Here is a 16,392-nt window from a genome sequence, read left to right on the forward strand (position 1 = left end):
ACGCTCCTGGAATAACACCAATAGCCTATTGAAGATAAAGAGCTTTGGGGGGAATGGCAGCGGTGGGTATGTGGGTTGAGTTTACGGGATAAAGGTAGCAAATTATCACACATAGTGAAACTGAAACTTTGCAACAGCCATACGGGCTGAGGGCTGTACCTGATGAAATACAGTATAAATACACCTGACTCAGACCTACTTTCTCCACTTCAAACTCTCACTCTCAAACACACCTGCAGAAGACAAGCAGCAGATCTCACCTACAACGACATGACGTCCAGAGTGGCAGTACTCCTCCTGGTGGCAGCCGTCTGCATTGGCTTTGCAGAAGGTAAGGAAGCAGCATGCACACACACACACACACACACACACACACACACACACACACACACACACACACACACACACACACACACACACACACACACACACACACACACACACACACACACACACACACACACACACACACACACACACACACACACACACACACAGTGGTGGAAAAAGTACTCAAATTCTGTACTTAAGTAAAAGTACCAATACTGCAATATAAAAATACTCTGTTACAAGTAAAAGTCCAGAATTCAAAATGTACTTGAGTAAAAGTACAGAAGTATTGGCGTCAAAATGTACTTAAAGTACCAAAAGTAAAAGTACTAAAATATTTGAAAATAGCCGATCTACAAGCTCACAACGCGTCGCATAGTCAATGTGTAAAATAGGGCTGAAGTGGTTAATGCATGTTTCATAATGTAATCATTTATATCTGAAAAGTAACTAGTAAGTAAAGTTTTCAAATAATTGCAGTGGAGTAAAAGTACAGTATTTGCCTCTGAGATGTAGTGGAGTAGAAGTAAAAGTATTGGAAATTGGAAATACTCAAGTAAAGTACAAATACCTCAAAATTGTACTTAAGTATAGTACTTAAGTAAATGTACTAGTTACTTTCCACCACTGCACACACGCACGCACGCGCACACACACACACACACACACACACACACACACACACACACACACACACACACACACACACACACACACACACACACACACACACACACACACACACATTTGTAATTGTTGTTAGTCATGGTCTAACCTCAGACTACAGGTGTATGGTTTGGTTTGCATCTTTCAATTTGTAACAGAATCCACAAATTACAGGTTAAGATTGAGCCTGACAATCAATATATTGTAGCTCTTGGGCAGATACCTTGTATTTCCATATCCCATCCTATCATTTCTTTCTTTCTTTTTTCATAAATGCAGTACTTTATACTTAATTGTATAACAGTGTCAAAGTAGCTAAATAGCTTGAAACATTAGTTGCTTCTAAGATACTTGGGCCTTAGTTTTCCAAATGTAAACCAAGGCCTAAAGAAGTTTAGACAGCATTTGCAGGATGAAAGTAAATAACCCCTGATGAGATGTAATTACCTGGAAATGACCATATTTTTCACTACTATTTTTAAACAGCAGAGCTTCACTTACTATTAAGTGATGAATATGCTATACAGGTACACAGTATTAGGTAAATAATCTACCTTTCAATAATTTTATCTATCTGATAATTGTGTCCTTTGTCTCTTTCTTGCAGCTCAAATGGACGCTCTTTTTTTTTTTTGCTGTCCTGACAGAACAGACAAACACCCCGGTCGCGGCTTCAACCCCAAGGCCTACACCATCCTGGAGGCTGGCGAAGGCTGTAAAGATGGCGCCACTGTGTATGTGACACATGTTTCAGTAGATATTATGTCATTGAACTGTTGCTTGCTACTTGCTAGAGATGTTGCTACATCCTATTCGCAAAACAATCCATGTAAGAGTGAAATAATAATTGTATAGCTAGTTTATGGTCTAAATCCTGCATTCTGTGTGCTTCCTTCCAGGTTCACAACCAGGACAGACAAGAAGATTTGTGTCCCTCACCCCAGCAAGAGCAAGGGTGGATGGGTGGCTAAAGCCATTCAGCGCATTGACAAGAAGAAAGAAGTTCAGCAGTGAACAAGGTAACATAAGAATTCCAGTTCTGTTGCACTCAAATAACTGCTCACAGGCAGTCTTCACAGTTACATGAAAATGTTAAACGTCCCTGGATTTGGACACTTGTCATTAACAGCTGTTCTCTTGGTTGTCTTGCTTGCAGAAAACCCCCACAACTGAGGCATATCATTTGAAAAGTGTGACCATTGAAGATCAGGATGGATCTATGACCACCTTTGAGCCTGCAAGGAACTCCGTACATCCATCCGCGGCCAGCATTCATTTGAGTATACTTTGAATAATAGTCATAAGAAAGCTACTGTCTGCATAATGGAGCCATATGATGCATGATATGTTATATCTAGTCGACGTTGCAAAGTTGCTGTTCAATTATTTGTTTGCGGGTGGTTTTGTGGTAAAGCAGTTCCTTTGCAATAGTATGTACTATTATAATATATCATATTTCAGAGATTACATATTTTTCATGCGTATAACTGTACTGTATGTGTTACACATTGTGTTCACATTTCAAGAAACTATTGTCAAAATTGTTTTAAACATTTCTGTTTTTACTTTGATATTCAGTTTTAAAAGATGAATACTAATAATATATCATATTTTATATCAATGTACTGTATATGTGTTCCTTTTCAGGGATTACATATTTTTCATTTTTATAACGGTACTGTATGTGTTGGTGAATATTGGTGAATTGTCCATATTGCCTTGTACTTGAAGAATAAAATTACAAAAAAAAGATTAATATCTATCTGTCTTTGAATATTACATGTTTTTATCACTAGCATGTATTGCTCAAATGACCAAAAAGAATCAATCAAACATTGCGCATTCAACGCCCAATACAAATTCATTAATATTAATATATAATAGTTTTGTTTTAAATGTTCTAGCCTTGACAACCATGCAGTCTTATGCAAACGTTAAAATGTAAATTAGATAGTATTTTATTTAGACAGATGCCAGGTCATTGTTGACCTGGCATTCTAAGTGTGTGTATAGTTGTAATGTACATTTTTTACATATGTTTTGATATTATTGTAATGTTTAGACTGATGATAGCCAGGTTATTGGTTTATCTATGATCCTAGATTACTGAGGCACTACATTTGATGTATTACCTCGAGTTTATCTTGCTTACTGTAAATCACATCGCTAAATGCCCAAATTGTAAATTGTAATTTGGCTTTTGTAATTTACACGGTGTCCTAGTTATTTGTGTTTGTGAAATAGCCTGATTTATTATTAAATAATAATAGGCTATGGGGTGGGGAGGGGGGGCACCATGTAAAATGCTGCCTATAGGCACCAAATTCCTCAGGGTCAGCACTGCCAACCCGACTCCCTGTATGACAGCTGTTCAGCTGTTTAGATAGGTCAGGGGTCTTCAACAGGGGGTTCAGAGTTACTACAGGGGGTCCGCCAAATCTTTGTGTGATATGATTATTATTTTTTTACATTAACCACTTGAACCCTAGCATCCCTTTTCTGAGGAGAACTTTGGCCACAAATTATTATTAGTTATAGGTGTAGAGGGAAAAAAGAGCAGCAAAAGTTGATCTGAAACACAATTTTATACGAGCTTCATCGCTCTCTCAGCTAGGGGGTCTTTGGCCTGAAAACGTTGAAGACCCCTGAGATAGGTTATCTACCCAGTACTACTGCAGGTACAGGGTAGATACTCCATAAATAATAGAGTACTTCCCTGTCTGACTCCATTATTTACTGTGAAATGAGCAGAAACACAGTTACCCCATCTGACACACATTGTCTGATGTGCGTACCAAAAAGCCAGGATTCTTATTAAAAATGTAGGAACCCCTCTGTTCTGTAATTTATGGAACAACTTTCCGTGATTAACACGATCAAAAGCTTTAGACAAATCAATGTAAAAATTGTGGTATTATGCCCGTTAAATAAATCAAAAAATTCCTTTAAGGCAAAAATATACATATCTGTGCTATGTTTAGGACAAGTCACGACAAACTTCTTCTCCAAATAATGACTATATGACATGATTCATGAAATATTCATTACTAGCGCTATATGACTTCATCATGCAAAAGCATGCTAGTGCAGGAACAAACCCTCAAAAAGAGCCTTAGTTTTTAACTTTTTGAGATACCCCTCCCCGGAGTAGAACAAAACGGGACATAGTTTTTTCATATCTTTAGGATGTCCCCTTCATGAAATGGATTGTCCCAAGTTTTACTTTTACTGCAAAAGTCATGAAATTGATCCATGAAGTGACTCACCACATAGGCAAAAAAAACGCCCTATGCTGAAAGTGGGAGCTCCAAGTAAATCCTCTGTCATTTTCTACCTGCTGGTTGTTTATAGATCATACTTGCACAGATGGTCTACATGTAGTGTCCCTACATCCCAAAACAATCAGAATGCCAATATGTGGTTCTATTGTGAATCAGTAGCCTTTTATATAAGGCCTTAAATAGGCGGAAATAGCAAAAAGGTGACTTTTCTGAGCAATATTTACTTGTAACTTTGGTCCAGCTCTTTATCAGGGGTAAAACTAGATGTGACATTGTTTTTTCATGTCTTTAAGATGTCCTCTTCCTGAAATGGATGGTCAGAAGTTTTACTTTTACTGCAAAAGTCATGAAATTGATCCACAAAGTGACTCACCACTGCCAAAACACGCCTACCCTGAAAAAGGGAGTTCGAAGTCAATCCTTTCTCATTTTCTACCTGATGTTTTTTTGTTTTACATCATACTTGCACAGATGGTCTACAGGTAGTGTCCCTACATCCTAAAGCAATCAGAATGCCAAAATGAGGTTCTATTGTGAATCGGCAGCCTTTTATACGAGGCCTTATTATAGGCGGAAATAGCTAAAAGTGGACTTTTCTTAGAAATATTCACATGGAATACTGGTCCTACTCTTCTGTCAGGGGTACAACAAAACTTCACCTTGTTTTTCCATAACTTTGACTTGTCCTCTTCATGAAATGGATGGTTAGGGCGCGCTCCCATCGCACTTTTATTTTACCTCAGAATCTGCCAATGCTTTGTCAATGCAAATGCGTGGATTCATGGTCTTGCAGATTTTTTCCAAGAATCCACGCATTTGCATTGACAAAGCATTGGCAGATTCTGCCCCAGAGGTAAAATAAAAGTGCGGTGGGAGCGCGCCCTAACCATCCATTTCATGAAGAGGACAAGTCAAAGTTATGGAAAAACAAGGTGAAGTTTTGTTGTACCCCTGACAGAAGAGTAGGACCAGTATTCCATGTGAATATTTCTAAGAAAAGTCCACTTTTAGCTATTTCCGCCTATTTAAGGCCTTATATAAAAGGCTACTGATTCACAATAGAACCACATATTGGCATTCTGATTGTTTTGGGATGTAGGGACACTACATGTAGACCATCTGTGCAAGTATGATCTAAAAACAACCAGCAGGTAGAAAATGACAGAGGATTTACTTGGAGCTCCCACTTTCAGCATAGGGCGTTTTTTTGCCTATGTGGTGAGTCACTTCATGGATCAATTTCATGACTTTTGCAGTAAAAGTAAAACTTGGGACAATCCATTTCATGAAGGGGACATCCTAAAGATATGAAAAAACTATGTCCCGTTTTGTTCTACTCCGGGGAGGGGTATCTCAAAAACTAAGGCTCTTTTTGAGGGTTTGTTCCTGCACTATGCAGTATGCCAACCTATGGCATACCTGTGTTGAATGCACTTTGTGGCATCACGAGGGGACAGGTGGTAGATGCGTTATTATGATTCCCACACCGCGTCGTGGCAAACCCGCTGAGCGGGCGCTGTGATTGGTCAGTAGTCGCTGTGATTGACAGTTCTCGTTTTTGCTACTATGCCTATACCTAACCTTAACCCTAACCCTAACCTCAGTAAAACTATGCCTAAACCTAACCCTAACCCTAACCCTAACCTCAGTAAGACTATGCCTAAACCTAACCCTAACCCTAACCCTAACCTCAGTAAAACTATGCCTGCCGGGGAGCCAATCAGACACGTAAGGCGGGTCTAAATCCAGGACGCGGCGTGGGATTCATAATAACGCGTGGTAGATGGGTGCTATATTCCTACACCCAAAATGGCCGTTGTAGAAAGAACTGCAACTCCCAGGGTGCCTCAGCACACAAACAAGCGTGGGTGTTTGAGGCACCTAATTGAGGCAGAACTGAGAGAGCAAACAAACATGACAGAGACACACAGAGGACTGAGGACTGGATGGAGCTGGACACCAGGACGGAAAGGGAAGGCTTGTGTTAAGTGACCGTGTGGACTTTGTTTGGACTTAAGAACATTATTCTCCCTTTGCGGACATTTATGTTTCCTTTGAAAATTGCCTTATGTTGGCCTACCTGAGTTATTTACCTGTGGGAAAATAAACCTAATTTTGTTTTCACCCTGGATTTTGCCTGTTTGATTCTGCACTGCCTCACACTAGCCCGCTCCATACCTCTCATGACATTACAACTTATTGTAAGTCGCTTTGGATAAAAGCATCTACTAAATGACTGTAATTTAATGTAATCTAATGAATGTATACTTGACTTGGGTAAATATCAAAAGCATCTCCCCCATCCCCCCCTAACAAATCCAACCCTACTTATACCTCCTCCATATACCTTATATCATCTAGTTTTGAATGCTAGACATTTCCAATGTATAGGCCAATCAATAATTTACAAAGTACTGTAACTAGAATCCTCCACCTATGATGTCATGATTCTTCAGTTCTGTTCTTTTCCATGTCCACCTGCATTTTCAGTGGTTATGATCAATACCTCCTCCTGGTTTCCATTTAATATTTTAATAAGGCAGATGATATTGATATTAAGTTTCTAAATATCTCAAGTTATTATCTACTGTTGTTTGTGCAATGCACTGTGGGTACAGTAGGATACTGTCAGCTCAGGAGCCACTACCATAACAATAAAACGTATACTAATTATGTGTCACATATCCAGGCTTTATTTTACACTCACTCTTCATCAATTTACAATTTAGGCATTTAGGCTTATCCAGAGTGACTTACAATAAGCAAGGTAAGGTGTAGTTCCTCAGGAAACTAGGATCACAGGTAAACCAAGAACCTAGCATCTGTTTAAACAATACATACTATCAAAAATGAATTATGTACATTGAAACTGGGATTACAGGTAAACATTGCAGGTAACATGCTATCTAAATGACATTCTTAACATTGTGGTCAAGAAAAAACAAGCCTAAGTAACAAAAACATGAGAATGAATGACTGTAATGAAGGTATGTAATGTCTGCAGGGTAGTCATGTCGGGGAGTTTGTTCCACAGTTTTGGAGCCAGTCACCGGATGTGTGGAGCGTTGTTCCTAGGCGTCACATATCTAGCCTGTATTTGACCTGGATAAGAAAAGCCATAAAAGGAGGGGATAAGCTGATTGTTCAGCTGTCGTATACTACTACTACAAAGCTGCCTACGCTTCCCACGGAGACTGAAACATTAAAAAAAAAAAACATTCTACAGAAGAACCATTGAGAGCATCTTGGCAAACTGCATCATTATCTGGTATGGGAACTGGCCGCAAGTCTCTCCACAGGATAGTGAGAGCAGCAGAGATCATCACAGGTGTGTCTCGAACCCCCCTAACCTGGCTCCGCCAGATGGGACGGTATTGAGTTCACAAGTTCACAATACAGCCTCCGGAAGTACGTTGTGAAACAAGTGTGAAGCAAGGTTCTTGCATCTGGCGGAGTCAGGTTATCTCTCACCACCCTATCTGACATAATACCGATGTGTCAGAAAGGCCATTAACATGACTGACCCCTCCCACCATCTCTTGCACTCCTGCCATTGTAACTCCAACAATTGCTAAAATACTAATTAATACAAAATATTAGTATATTTAAAAAATCATATATTAAATAGCAACTGTTACTACACCATCGGGTAGGCGTTTTAAGAGCATCATGCAGGCTAGCACCAGCAGGCTGTTTCTTCCCTCAAACCATCAGAACTTTGAACATTTGCCGAATACTGCCCCCAACATCAGCACCATGAGATGAATAGCACTTTACCTCCAGTGTATTAAACGGCATTGAGTCATGTTCTAATTGTTCAGTGAGTATGTGATGAATAAATGATCAACCATTGTTGGTTATTGCTCTCATGTCCAACCTCAGGCATCATTTGGATATGCTCAGGTGACAATTCATTTAGACCAGTGGTTCTCAAACTTTTTCATGTCAAGGACCCCCAAAATGACACTTATTAGCCCGCGGACCCTCATTTCAAAAGATATGCCAGGGACCCCCATAAGAAGATTTTTTTTTACGGCTCTAGCAGTGATTCTCAACCATTTTAATTTCAAGGACCCCCAGTTTGACATGCATTAGGCTACGGACCCCCATTCAATGACATTTCTATCACTTGGACCACAATTTCTATTGTAAAATCTATGTCAATTTAATTTTTCTCAGAGTTACAGACCCATAGGGGTCCATTTGGTGCCTAATCTATCATTTAGCTGGGGACCCCCTGGAACTCCCTCAAGGACCCCTGGGGGTCCCCGGACCCCACTTTGAGAACCAACGTATTAAACGGTATTGAGTCATGTTCTAATTGTTCAGTGAGTATGTGATGAATAAATGATCAACCAGTGTTGGTCGTTGCTCTCATGTCCAACCTCAGGCATCATTTGGATATGCTCAGGTGACAATTCATTTAGACAGTTTCTAAATAGTAATAAATAGATGCAGTTACATGTGTACACAAGGCATACATATTTCTGGTTGGAGGAAATACTCTTGAAGTTGTTTATGCACTTTTCTGTGTCTAAACTGTGGCCATTTATTTTGAGTGAACTCTTCATGTCGGTATTAAACACCAGTGTCCCAAGTTCAACACTTACTGTAAATCAGGGGTCTTCAAACTTTTTCAGGTCAAGGACCCCTTAGCTGAGACTGAGAGATCACAACGCGCGACGCATTGTGAGCTTGTAGATCTGCTATTTTCGGCTGATGTTCCCCCCAGAATAGGTATGCTAGCGTAAAAGGGGTTAAAGGAGTAGTTCATCCAGAAAATGACTTATTTTCTATCTTACACACCCCACAAAGAATTGAATTCATGGAGATTTATTTTTTGTGTGTCGCATTCCTAGGTCAATGATTTGATGACCGGTAGGAGACTAAAAGAGCTTCCTTTGAGTCTCCTACCGGATACATTAGCATCTTTCCGCCGGTAATCAAATTATTGGCTCAGGAAAAAACAAAAAAATCTCCATGAATTCAATGCTTCATGGGGTGTGTAAGTGATAGAAAACAAGTATTTTTTGGGGTGAACTATTCCTTTAATGTAAAAAAAAAAAAAAAAAGAAAGTTCTTGTCACACAAAGAGCCCCCCCCCCCCCCCTGTAGTAACACTGAACGCTGTCACTTTTCTTTTGCATTGCACTGATTGTAATGAACACTTTATTTGTTCTGGAGTGGGATACGGTGTGACCGTGTGGACACTGTAACCTTGTGTGGTAGTTTTTCTGCATTGTGCAGGATAGCACTCCCCTATAGGCTACACTTCAAACTGAAATATTTTGTGTCCATAACAAATATAGGAAGGGAAAAAGTACATTATGAATCAACTATTTATTATTTATATTAGCCCTATTTCAAATAGTGAAAATAGCAGATACAAACTCACAACACATTGTGAGCTTTTATTTACAATTTCTGGGAAAACTTTTAATTTCTTTGTCTAAAATGCAATTGATATTAAAAAGAAAATGTTCTTTGTAATTTGTACTTTTGAATGTTTAATTATACTTAATTATACTTAAAAATTATACTTAACTTTTGAATACTTAAGAATTTTTAAAAGCAAGTACAGTACTTTTTCATTTATTTAACTCAAGCTCAAATTTGACTGAGCTTGTAGTGGAGTATAACATTTGACAGTATCTGATACTTTGACTACTGGGGTTGAGTACTTTGTCCTCCACTGATTATTACGTAGGATAAGGACACTGGGGTTCATATGGTTATAAGTAGACTGAACTTAGGGTTACAGGTCCAAGGTTCAAGAACATTCTGTCAAGTTTCCCACAGTGCTCCTGCTGTTTTTATGTGATACTGGCTCCATGCCAGTCAGATACTCATCTCTGCAGGGGTTGCATTTCCTATTTGTTTGCTCATCTTGTACGGTAAACACAGAGGGGAAAATCCTAAAAGGAAATAACTGAAACACATCGTGATTTACAAGGAAATGAATCTTCATTTGTAACATGCACCTTATACAGTAGGCTACTTTGCATTGTCCAGCCACTTCAAATCTTCATTTAACACCTAATAGTCAAATATTTGCACAACATGCCTATCTAAATATTAGCTCTGCCTCTGATATGCTATTATAATCCTATAGTATGTACAAATACAATATCCATTGTTTTTATGTCAATAGAAGCTCAAATGTGTGTTAACTTAACCCATTAAGACCTGAGGCCGATTCTAAAAATGTCTTCTAAATCATAAATGTTGCTATATCAGTGCTGCTCAAACTTTTTCATGTCAAGGAAGGACCCCCAAAATTATATGTATTTGGCCACAGCCACCCAATCTCAAAATATGATAGCAAGGCACAAAAGTGCCGCACTATAAGCTTGTATATCTGCTATTTCTTAATAGCCAAAGTATAAAATAATGGTTGAAGTGGTTCAAATTAATAGATTGTGATGCTATATTAGCTTTAGACCCCCTGGAATCCCCCCCCACCCCCACCCCAAGGGGGTGTCCCAATGTGCTAGATACAGCTAAAATCTAAAATGACACAGACTCTTTCCCGGATTGAATGGGCTAAGAGAGGCTGACCACTAACAGTTCCAGTAAATTCAGTGGTTTCAGTTTTAGTTTCTTATTAATCCTCAAGGCATTTTGTCTCAAACAATGTGTTACGAGTCGCGACCCATTTTTGGCTCACAGACCCTCAAGGGTTGCGTATAAACATCCTATAAAGACAAAACCTAAAGAATTCCATGAATTTCAAAAAACTTTTAAGAAATAGTGTTGCAGATGTACAAGCTAACAACGTGTCGTGTCGCTATGTGATGCCTTACGGCTATTTTCACTATTAAATAGGGCTTTTTTTTGTACGTTTAGGTCCCGGGGAGACTGAAAACAAGGTAACCCCTAATGTTTGTGAAAGTGTTTGGCTCATCTGTTTTGCACTTTAGAAAACAGCATGTGTGGCAAACGGGCAATCAGTAAAATGTAACCCTTGTTAGCTCTGATATGCTATCATCCTCCTAGAACAAATCAGATATCCATTGATTTGATGTTAATAGAAGCTCAGGTCAATGTTAAAGCTGCACAATGTTACTTTCCTCTTCTAACCCGGTTTACTGTGCAAGTGCTGACATTTTTACCATTAAGCTAATAGAGCCTGCCTGCTTGCTCAGGGGATAAATTGAATCTTGAACATCAGATCAAATTTTGTGTCAGATCCTGTGTCTAGGTCAGACATGACCTTTGACACGATTTAAATGTCCCAATAGAAGAGCAGGGAGACAAAATACAACCACCTCAATTGTATAAGTAATACAGTAGATATATTGTATTAACATATACTCTACCATACAGTTTGGAAAAAAAATACATTTTATTCATAAAAGAAAGTTACAGTGCAGCGTTAACGTCAGAGAGGCTGGCCACCACCACAAACAGTTCCAGTAAATTCAATGGTTTCAATTTTAATTTCTTACTAATCCTCCACTCACGACTCAATGTATAGTAGTAAGGCATTGAATTTGTGCAATGTTTTCCAATGTACTTTTGGGTCTGTACTTGGCCCAGTCTTCTTCTCCCGAGTCTACACCACATCTCTTCAGCTCATGACTCACTTGTGAGCTTGAATCATTCGTTAAAGTGAAAGTTGTTGCATTATAAATTTACCAAATTGATTTGAGATGTTTAGATGTTTATTTGAGACGTTTATTGACAATACATATACAATATTCCACTACTCCAGTCAGTGGCGCGGGAAGGGGGGGGGCTACGGGGGCTGCAGCCCCCCTGGTGATGGGAAAGGATTTTTTTTTAAAATGTTTTATTACATTTAAATTTAATTAAAATAATTAAATAACGTAACCCTAACCTAACCCTAACCCTAACCCTAAAACCGAAATAAAGTAAAGGAAAAAAAGTGCCAAAACCCACCCAAACTGCGCGTGCGTGCATGCGTCAAGCGGATTCCCCCGACGCTCAGCCCCCCTGGCTATTAAGTACTTCCCGCGCGCCCGACTCCAGTTCTCCAGTACTACTCTATTTGATGAGTGTGTGCTGGTATTCAGACGGTTGTACTGTGCTGATGGGGGCCCTGTGGGCGTAGGGTGTAGGAGAGCAATTCCTTGGAAAAGGAGTGTCACTTATGGCAGATAAAAAGACCAAGCCTTTATAAGCAGTGTGACAGACAGCATCCCTCTCATTCGACGCCTCCTGTTACTGTACAGTAAGAGCAGCACACCTCCAGGGAGAGAAGCAGCATCACAGATCACAGACATTCCACCTCATTCGACAGAGACTGTGAGCAGAGATGGCTGTAGGATCCACTACCAAGCTACTGCTGTGTCTCCTGGTCGTGTACTGCTGTACTGTAGGTGAGTTCTCTCATAAACATGTCAATATATTGACATCTGAGTAAGTACACATTTTTAAGTGCTCATGTGTTTTCATGTATATGCTAGATAGTTGACAAGACTTGTATCTTGTGAGTGGATGTATTTCTGGCAGTTTTTTTAATGCTTATTTTTTATGTTGAAATGATGTATACTATACTATTCATTTTACTATACATTTATTATATTATATGTCATATAGTGTCTTTTAATACTGTCTAAATGACTTAGTGATGAGACGGGTGAAAGTCAGCAAGTTTTATGAGTCAGCATTTCCTGCACTGCCAGATGAAGCACTTAAGTGTGTCCAGTGTGTTTACTTTTATTGCGGATGCACGTGGGCTCTTAAGTGTTTGTGGAAGAAAGGTACCTTTCGGTGTTGTTTAACGCTGGACCACTGCCAATATTCCTTCGCCGTCCACCATGTGTGATGTAATGTGTTAATGTTTAACAAATCAGAATAGCTAGACTGTCCACTAGCTTGTATGCAACAGTTTTACAGTGGTGTAAAGTAACTACTCAAGTACTGTACTTAAGTACAATTTTGAGGTATTTTTGACTTTCTTCAGTATTTCAAATTTTCAATACTTTTACTTCTACTCCATTACATCTCAGAGGCAAATATTGCACTATTACTCCACTACAATTATTTGAAAACTTTAGTTACTATCTACTTTATAGGCTAGATTTTGATTATTATTAAAACACATACATTGACCACTTCAGCCCTATTAAAACTTTGACCCTATCACAACGCGACCCTATCACTACGCGTCGCATTGCGCCGCGTTTGGAGCTTGTAGATCTGCTATTTTCAAAACATCTTTGAATACATTTTAGACATATGATAAAGACATTCTGCATAACGAGTATTTTCTAATTTTGGTACTTTAAGTACATTTGATATCAATACTTTTGTACTTTTGCTCAAGTAAATTTTAAATTCCAGACTTCTACTTGTAACAGTATTTCCACATTGCATTATTGATACTTTTACTTGAGTGAAAAATGTGAATACGTTTCTGTCTGTCTGTCTGTTTCTCTCTCTCTCTCTCTCTCTCTCTCTCTCTCTCTCTCTCTCTCTCTCTCTCTCTCTCTCTCTCTCTCTCTCTCTCTCTCTCTCTCTCTCTCTCTCTCCCCTGCACTTGACCCCATGGGCTCTGTAGCCTACTGGAACATGTTTTGACTGTTCTGTATCAGGCGGGCCAAAGTAATCTGGAGCAACTTGACACTCTTTCTAAGGTTTAGAGGAATGTCTATCCCAGAGTTACAGCAAGGGACATATTGGGTTTCATATTATATTTGTAATAAATCTCACCACCACATGTTGGAACACTGTGGTAGCATACTGAATTTCAGCTTTTGAATTAACCAAGCGAAACAATCGTCCATTCACACATGGTCCTGTGTGATTGTGCACGCAAATGCACACAAAGGAACATGTTGATATAATACAATAATAATAATAATAATAATAATTCCATTGAAGAGTGCTTTGTTAAAAACAAATCTCTTTAACCTGCTTAAGGATTGACTTGACTGTACATGCTAATTTGTCTTATCAATGAATACATGAAATAATAGCCGATCAATCAGTCTAACAATGAGTATATTAGTGAGTAATCAGTTATTTTTGTCTTATGTGTCACTGTTTCACAGTGACAGAAGGCCAACAACTGATTGATTGCTGTACAAAGTTCAATTCCAAAATTGACAAACGATGGGTCAAAGACTACAGACACCAGGTTGCCGGACAGGGCTGTGACATGGATGCCACCATGTAAGTATTCTATTAATTCATACAGTTTTAAGATATTATGGTAATGGTTAGGTAATAATTACTCAACATTATGATGCCAATTGTTATATACAGGGTTAAATTAACACTGATGATTGTGATGACTGTCCTCAGCTTTGTGGCCAGAAAGAAGAATGTATCTCTGTGTGCACCATCCAAAAATGAGAAGTGGGTCGAGGAGCTGATGAAACACGTGGACAAGCTCAAGACACGGTGCATGAACAACAACTACAAGGTACCTCGTTTCAATGGGATATTATATTACAGAAATAGGGGTAGTAAGTTGTTAACTGACCTTCAATTCAATATGTTCCTGAAACCATAGCTGCACCATGGTTAATGTGTCATTTACAGCTTCATTCATAGGGAGTAAAGCAAAACCCTGCTACAGAAATGACATAGTATGATGCTGGGGCTTCTAAGACGTAATCACAAAATATCCCTCTGTAGTGTGAGATGCTTCCTATTATGCAAAACATTGACCAAAATGTCCACCACAAGACAGCATGGTGATGACCCCTGGCCTGGACGGCTAGGCCAGCAGGCGCCCCAAGAATATCATTTGTTATGGAGCAATGAGTATTGAATAGTGTCTTAACCACCTCCTGTCTCTCTGCTTGTAGGAAAAACGCTGCCATGACCTGAAGCCCAAATGAAGTGAAACTGATCCACCGTCTTGTCCAGTTCACGATAACAACAACAGCAACAGCAGTCTCAGCATAGTGAATGCATTGATTTGATTTGTACAAAAACGTTTTTTTGGAAGTGAGTTTTCATTGTGATACCGATAAATAGGAACGTATAATGTTATTTCTATTGATCCAAGCCAGAGCACACTTTATTGACTGAGATGGGTGGGCCACCCTATAGTCTCCCAAAACAGATTCTGAATCTGCCAGCACGACTCCTTTAAACATGTAATGTTGTTGTTAGTAAGAATAAACACAGAAGTACCCGGGAGGAAGTGGACTAAGAAAGGGGAGGAGCCAAACCCGAGTTCCTGTTTTACACAAAAGCCCCCAGAGGCTTTTTTTTTTTTTTTACTGAATGGGTTCCCAGATTGATACCACCCTGTACAGTATCGTTTTTTTATCCACATGGGGGTGCTACTGTACCATGTAGCACAAGCACAGTCAAAGTGAAGCTGTAATAACACTGCATCTATTTTCAGGGTTTCCTTATGTACAAATTGGGCCTCATGAGCCAGCAATAAAATTGTTCTTGTTCACCTTGGTAATAAATTGTTGTCCCTCCACTCACTGATCTGTCCAAACCAAATGTGAACCTTTTTTTTTAACATCATTTCAGTTTTCCCAAGTTGCAAAAACAATCTATTCACACACAGCCAGTTATCAATATTTTTCAATACTTAGGCTCTCTACATATAAATGTGAACAACAGACATAAATGATACATTCAAGACAAGTATACAAATACATTCATACACACTTGCTCACCCTCTCCCACCCACCACTACCAACCACCAACTGATAAACAAGTAACAACAGAAGAGAAAAAAGGGTACAGTACAATATCCCGGATGGTGAATTAAGATCAAGGTCAAATCAAATACATTAGCATATATCTTAGAAAATAGGAAAACACACGCACACGCACACGCACACGCACACACACACACACACACACACACACACACACACACACACACACACACACACACACACACACACACACACACACACACACACACACATTGAATTTTATTGTTGTTGAAATGTGCTGAACAAATAAACTTGATTTGCCTACAAACTGATTTCATGTCATTATTGTAATAACAGAAAGAGCAAAGGACATAAGATCCTGTGACACACAATTCCTTTTTTAATTCCCTACCTTGACATAAGGTGACCAAAAAAGGCGGTCCCCTCATGCATTAGAAGGACCATATCATTCAGCAGAACCAGAGACATGTGGGTTTTCAATAGTCTAACATGGA

At 39.1% G+C, this 16,392-nt stretch overlaps 2 protein-coding genes across 2 annotated transcripts; both read left to right on the forward strand.

The window, feature by feature from the left end:
• The first annotated feature begins 221 nt into the window (after nucleotides 1-221).
• LOC311043776 (uncharacterized protein) lies at nucleotides 222-2,015 on the forward strand. Its single transcript, XM_084055137.1, has 3 exons — nucleotides 222-331; nucleotides 1,604-1,730; nucleotides 1,896-2,015. The coding sequence occupies exons 1-3, from the start codon at nucleotides 271-273 to the stop codon at nucleotides 2,008-2,010; spliced, it is 303 nt and encodes a 100-aa protein (XP_083911263.1). The 5' UTR covers nucleotides 222-270; the 3' UTR covers nucleotides 2,011-2,015.
• Nucleotides 2,016-12,471: 10,456 nt separating this feature from the next.
• LOC311044593 (C-C motif chemokine 21-like) lies at nucleotides 12,472-15,790 on the forward strand. The gene is made up of 4 exons (XM_084056290.1): nucleotides 12,472-12,619; nucleotides 14,297-14,417; nucleotides 14,550-14,670; nucleotides 15,059-15,790. The coding sequence occupies exons 1-4, from the start codon at nucleotides 12,556-12,558 to the stop codon at nucleotides 15,089-15,091; spliced, it is 339 nt and encodes a 112-aa protein (XP_083912416.1). The 5' UTR covers nucleotides 12,472-12,555; the 3' UTR covers nucleotides 15,092-15,790.
• Nucleotides 15,791-16,392: the final 602 nt, after the last annotated feature.

Source organism: Gymnoscopelus microlampas, assembly GCF_963454915.1.
Source record: "Gymnoscopelus microlampas genome assembly, chromosome: 4".
Taxonomy (NCBI): domain Eukaryota; kingdom Metazoa; phylum Chordata; class Actinopteri; order Myctophiformes; family Myctophidae; genus Gymnoscopelus; species Gymnoscopelus microlampas.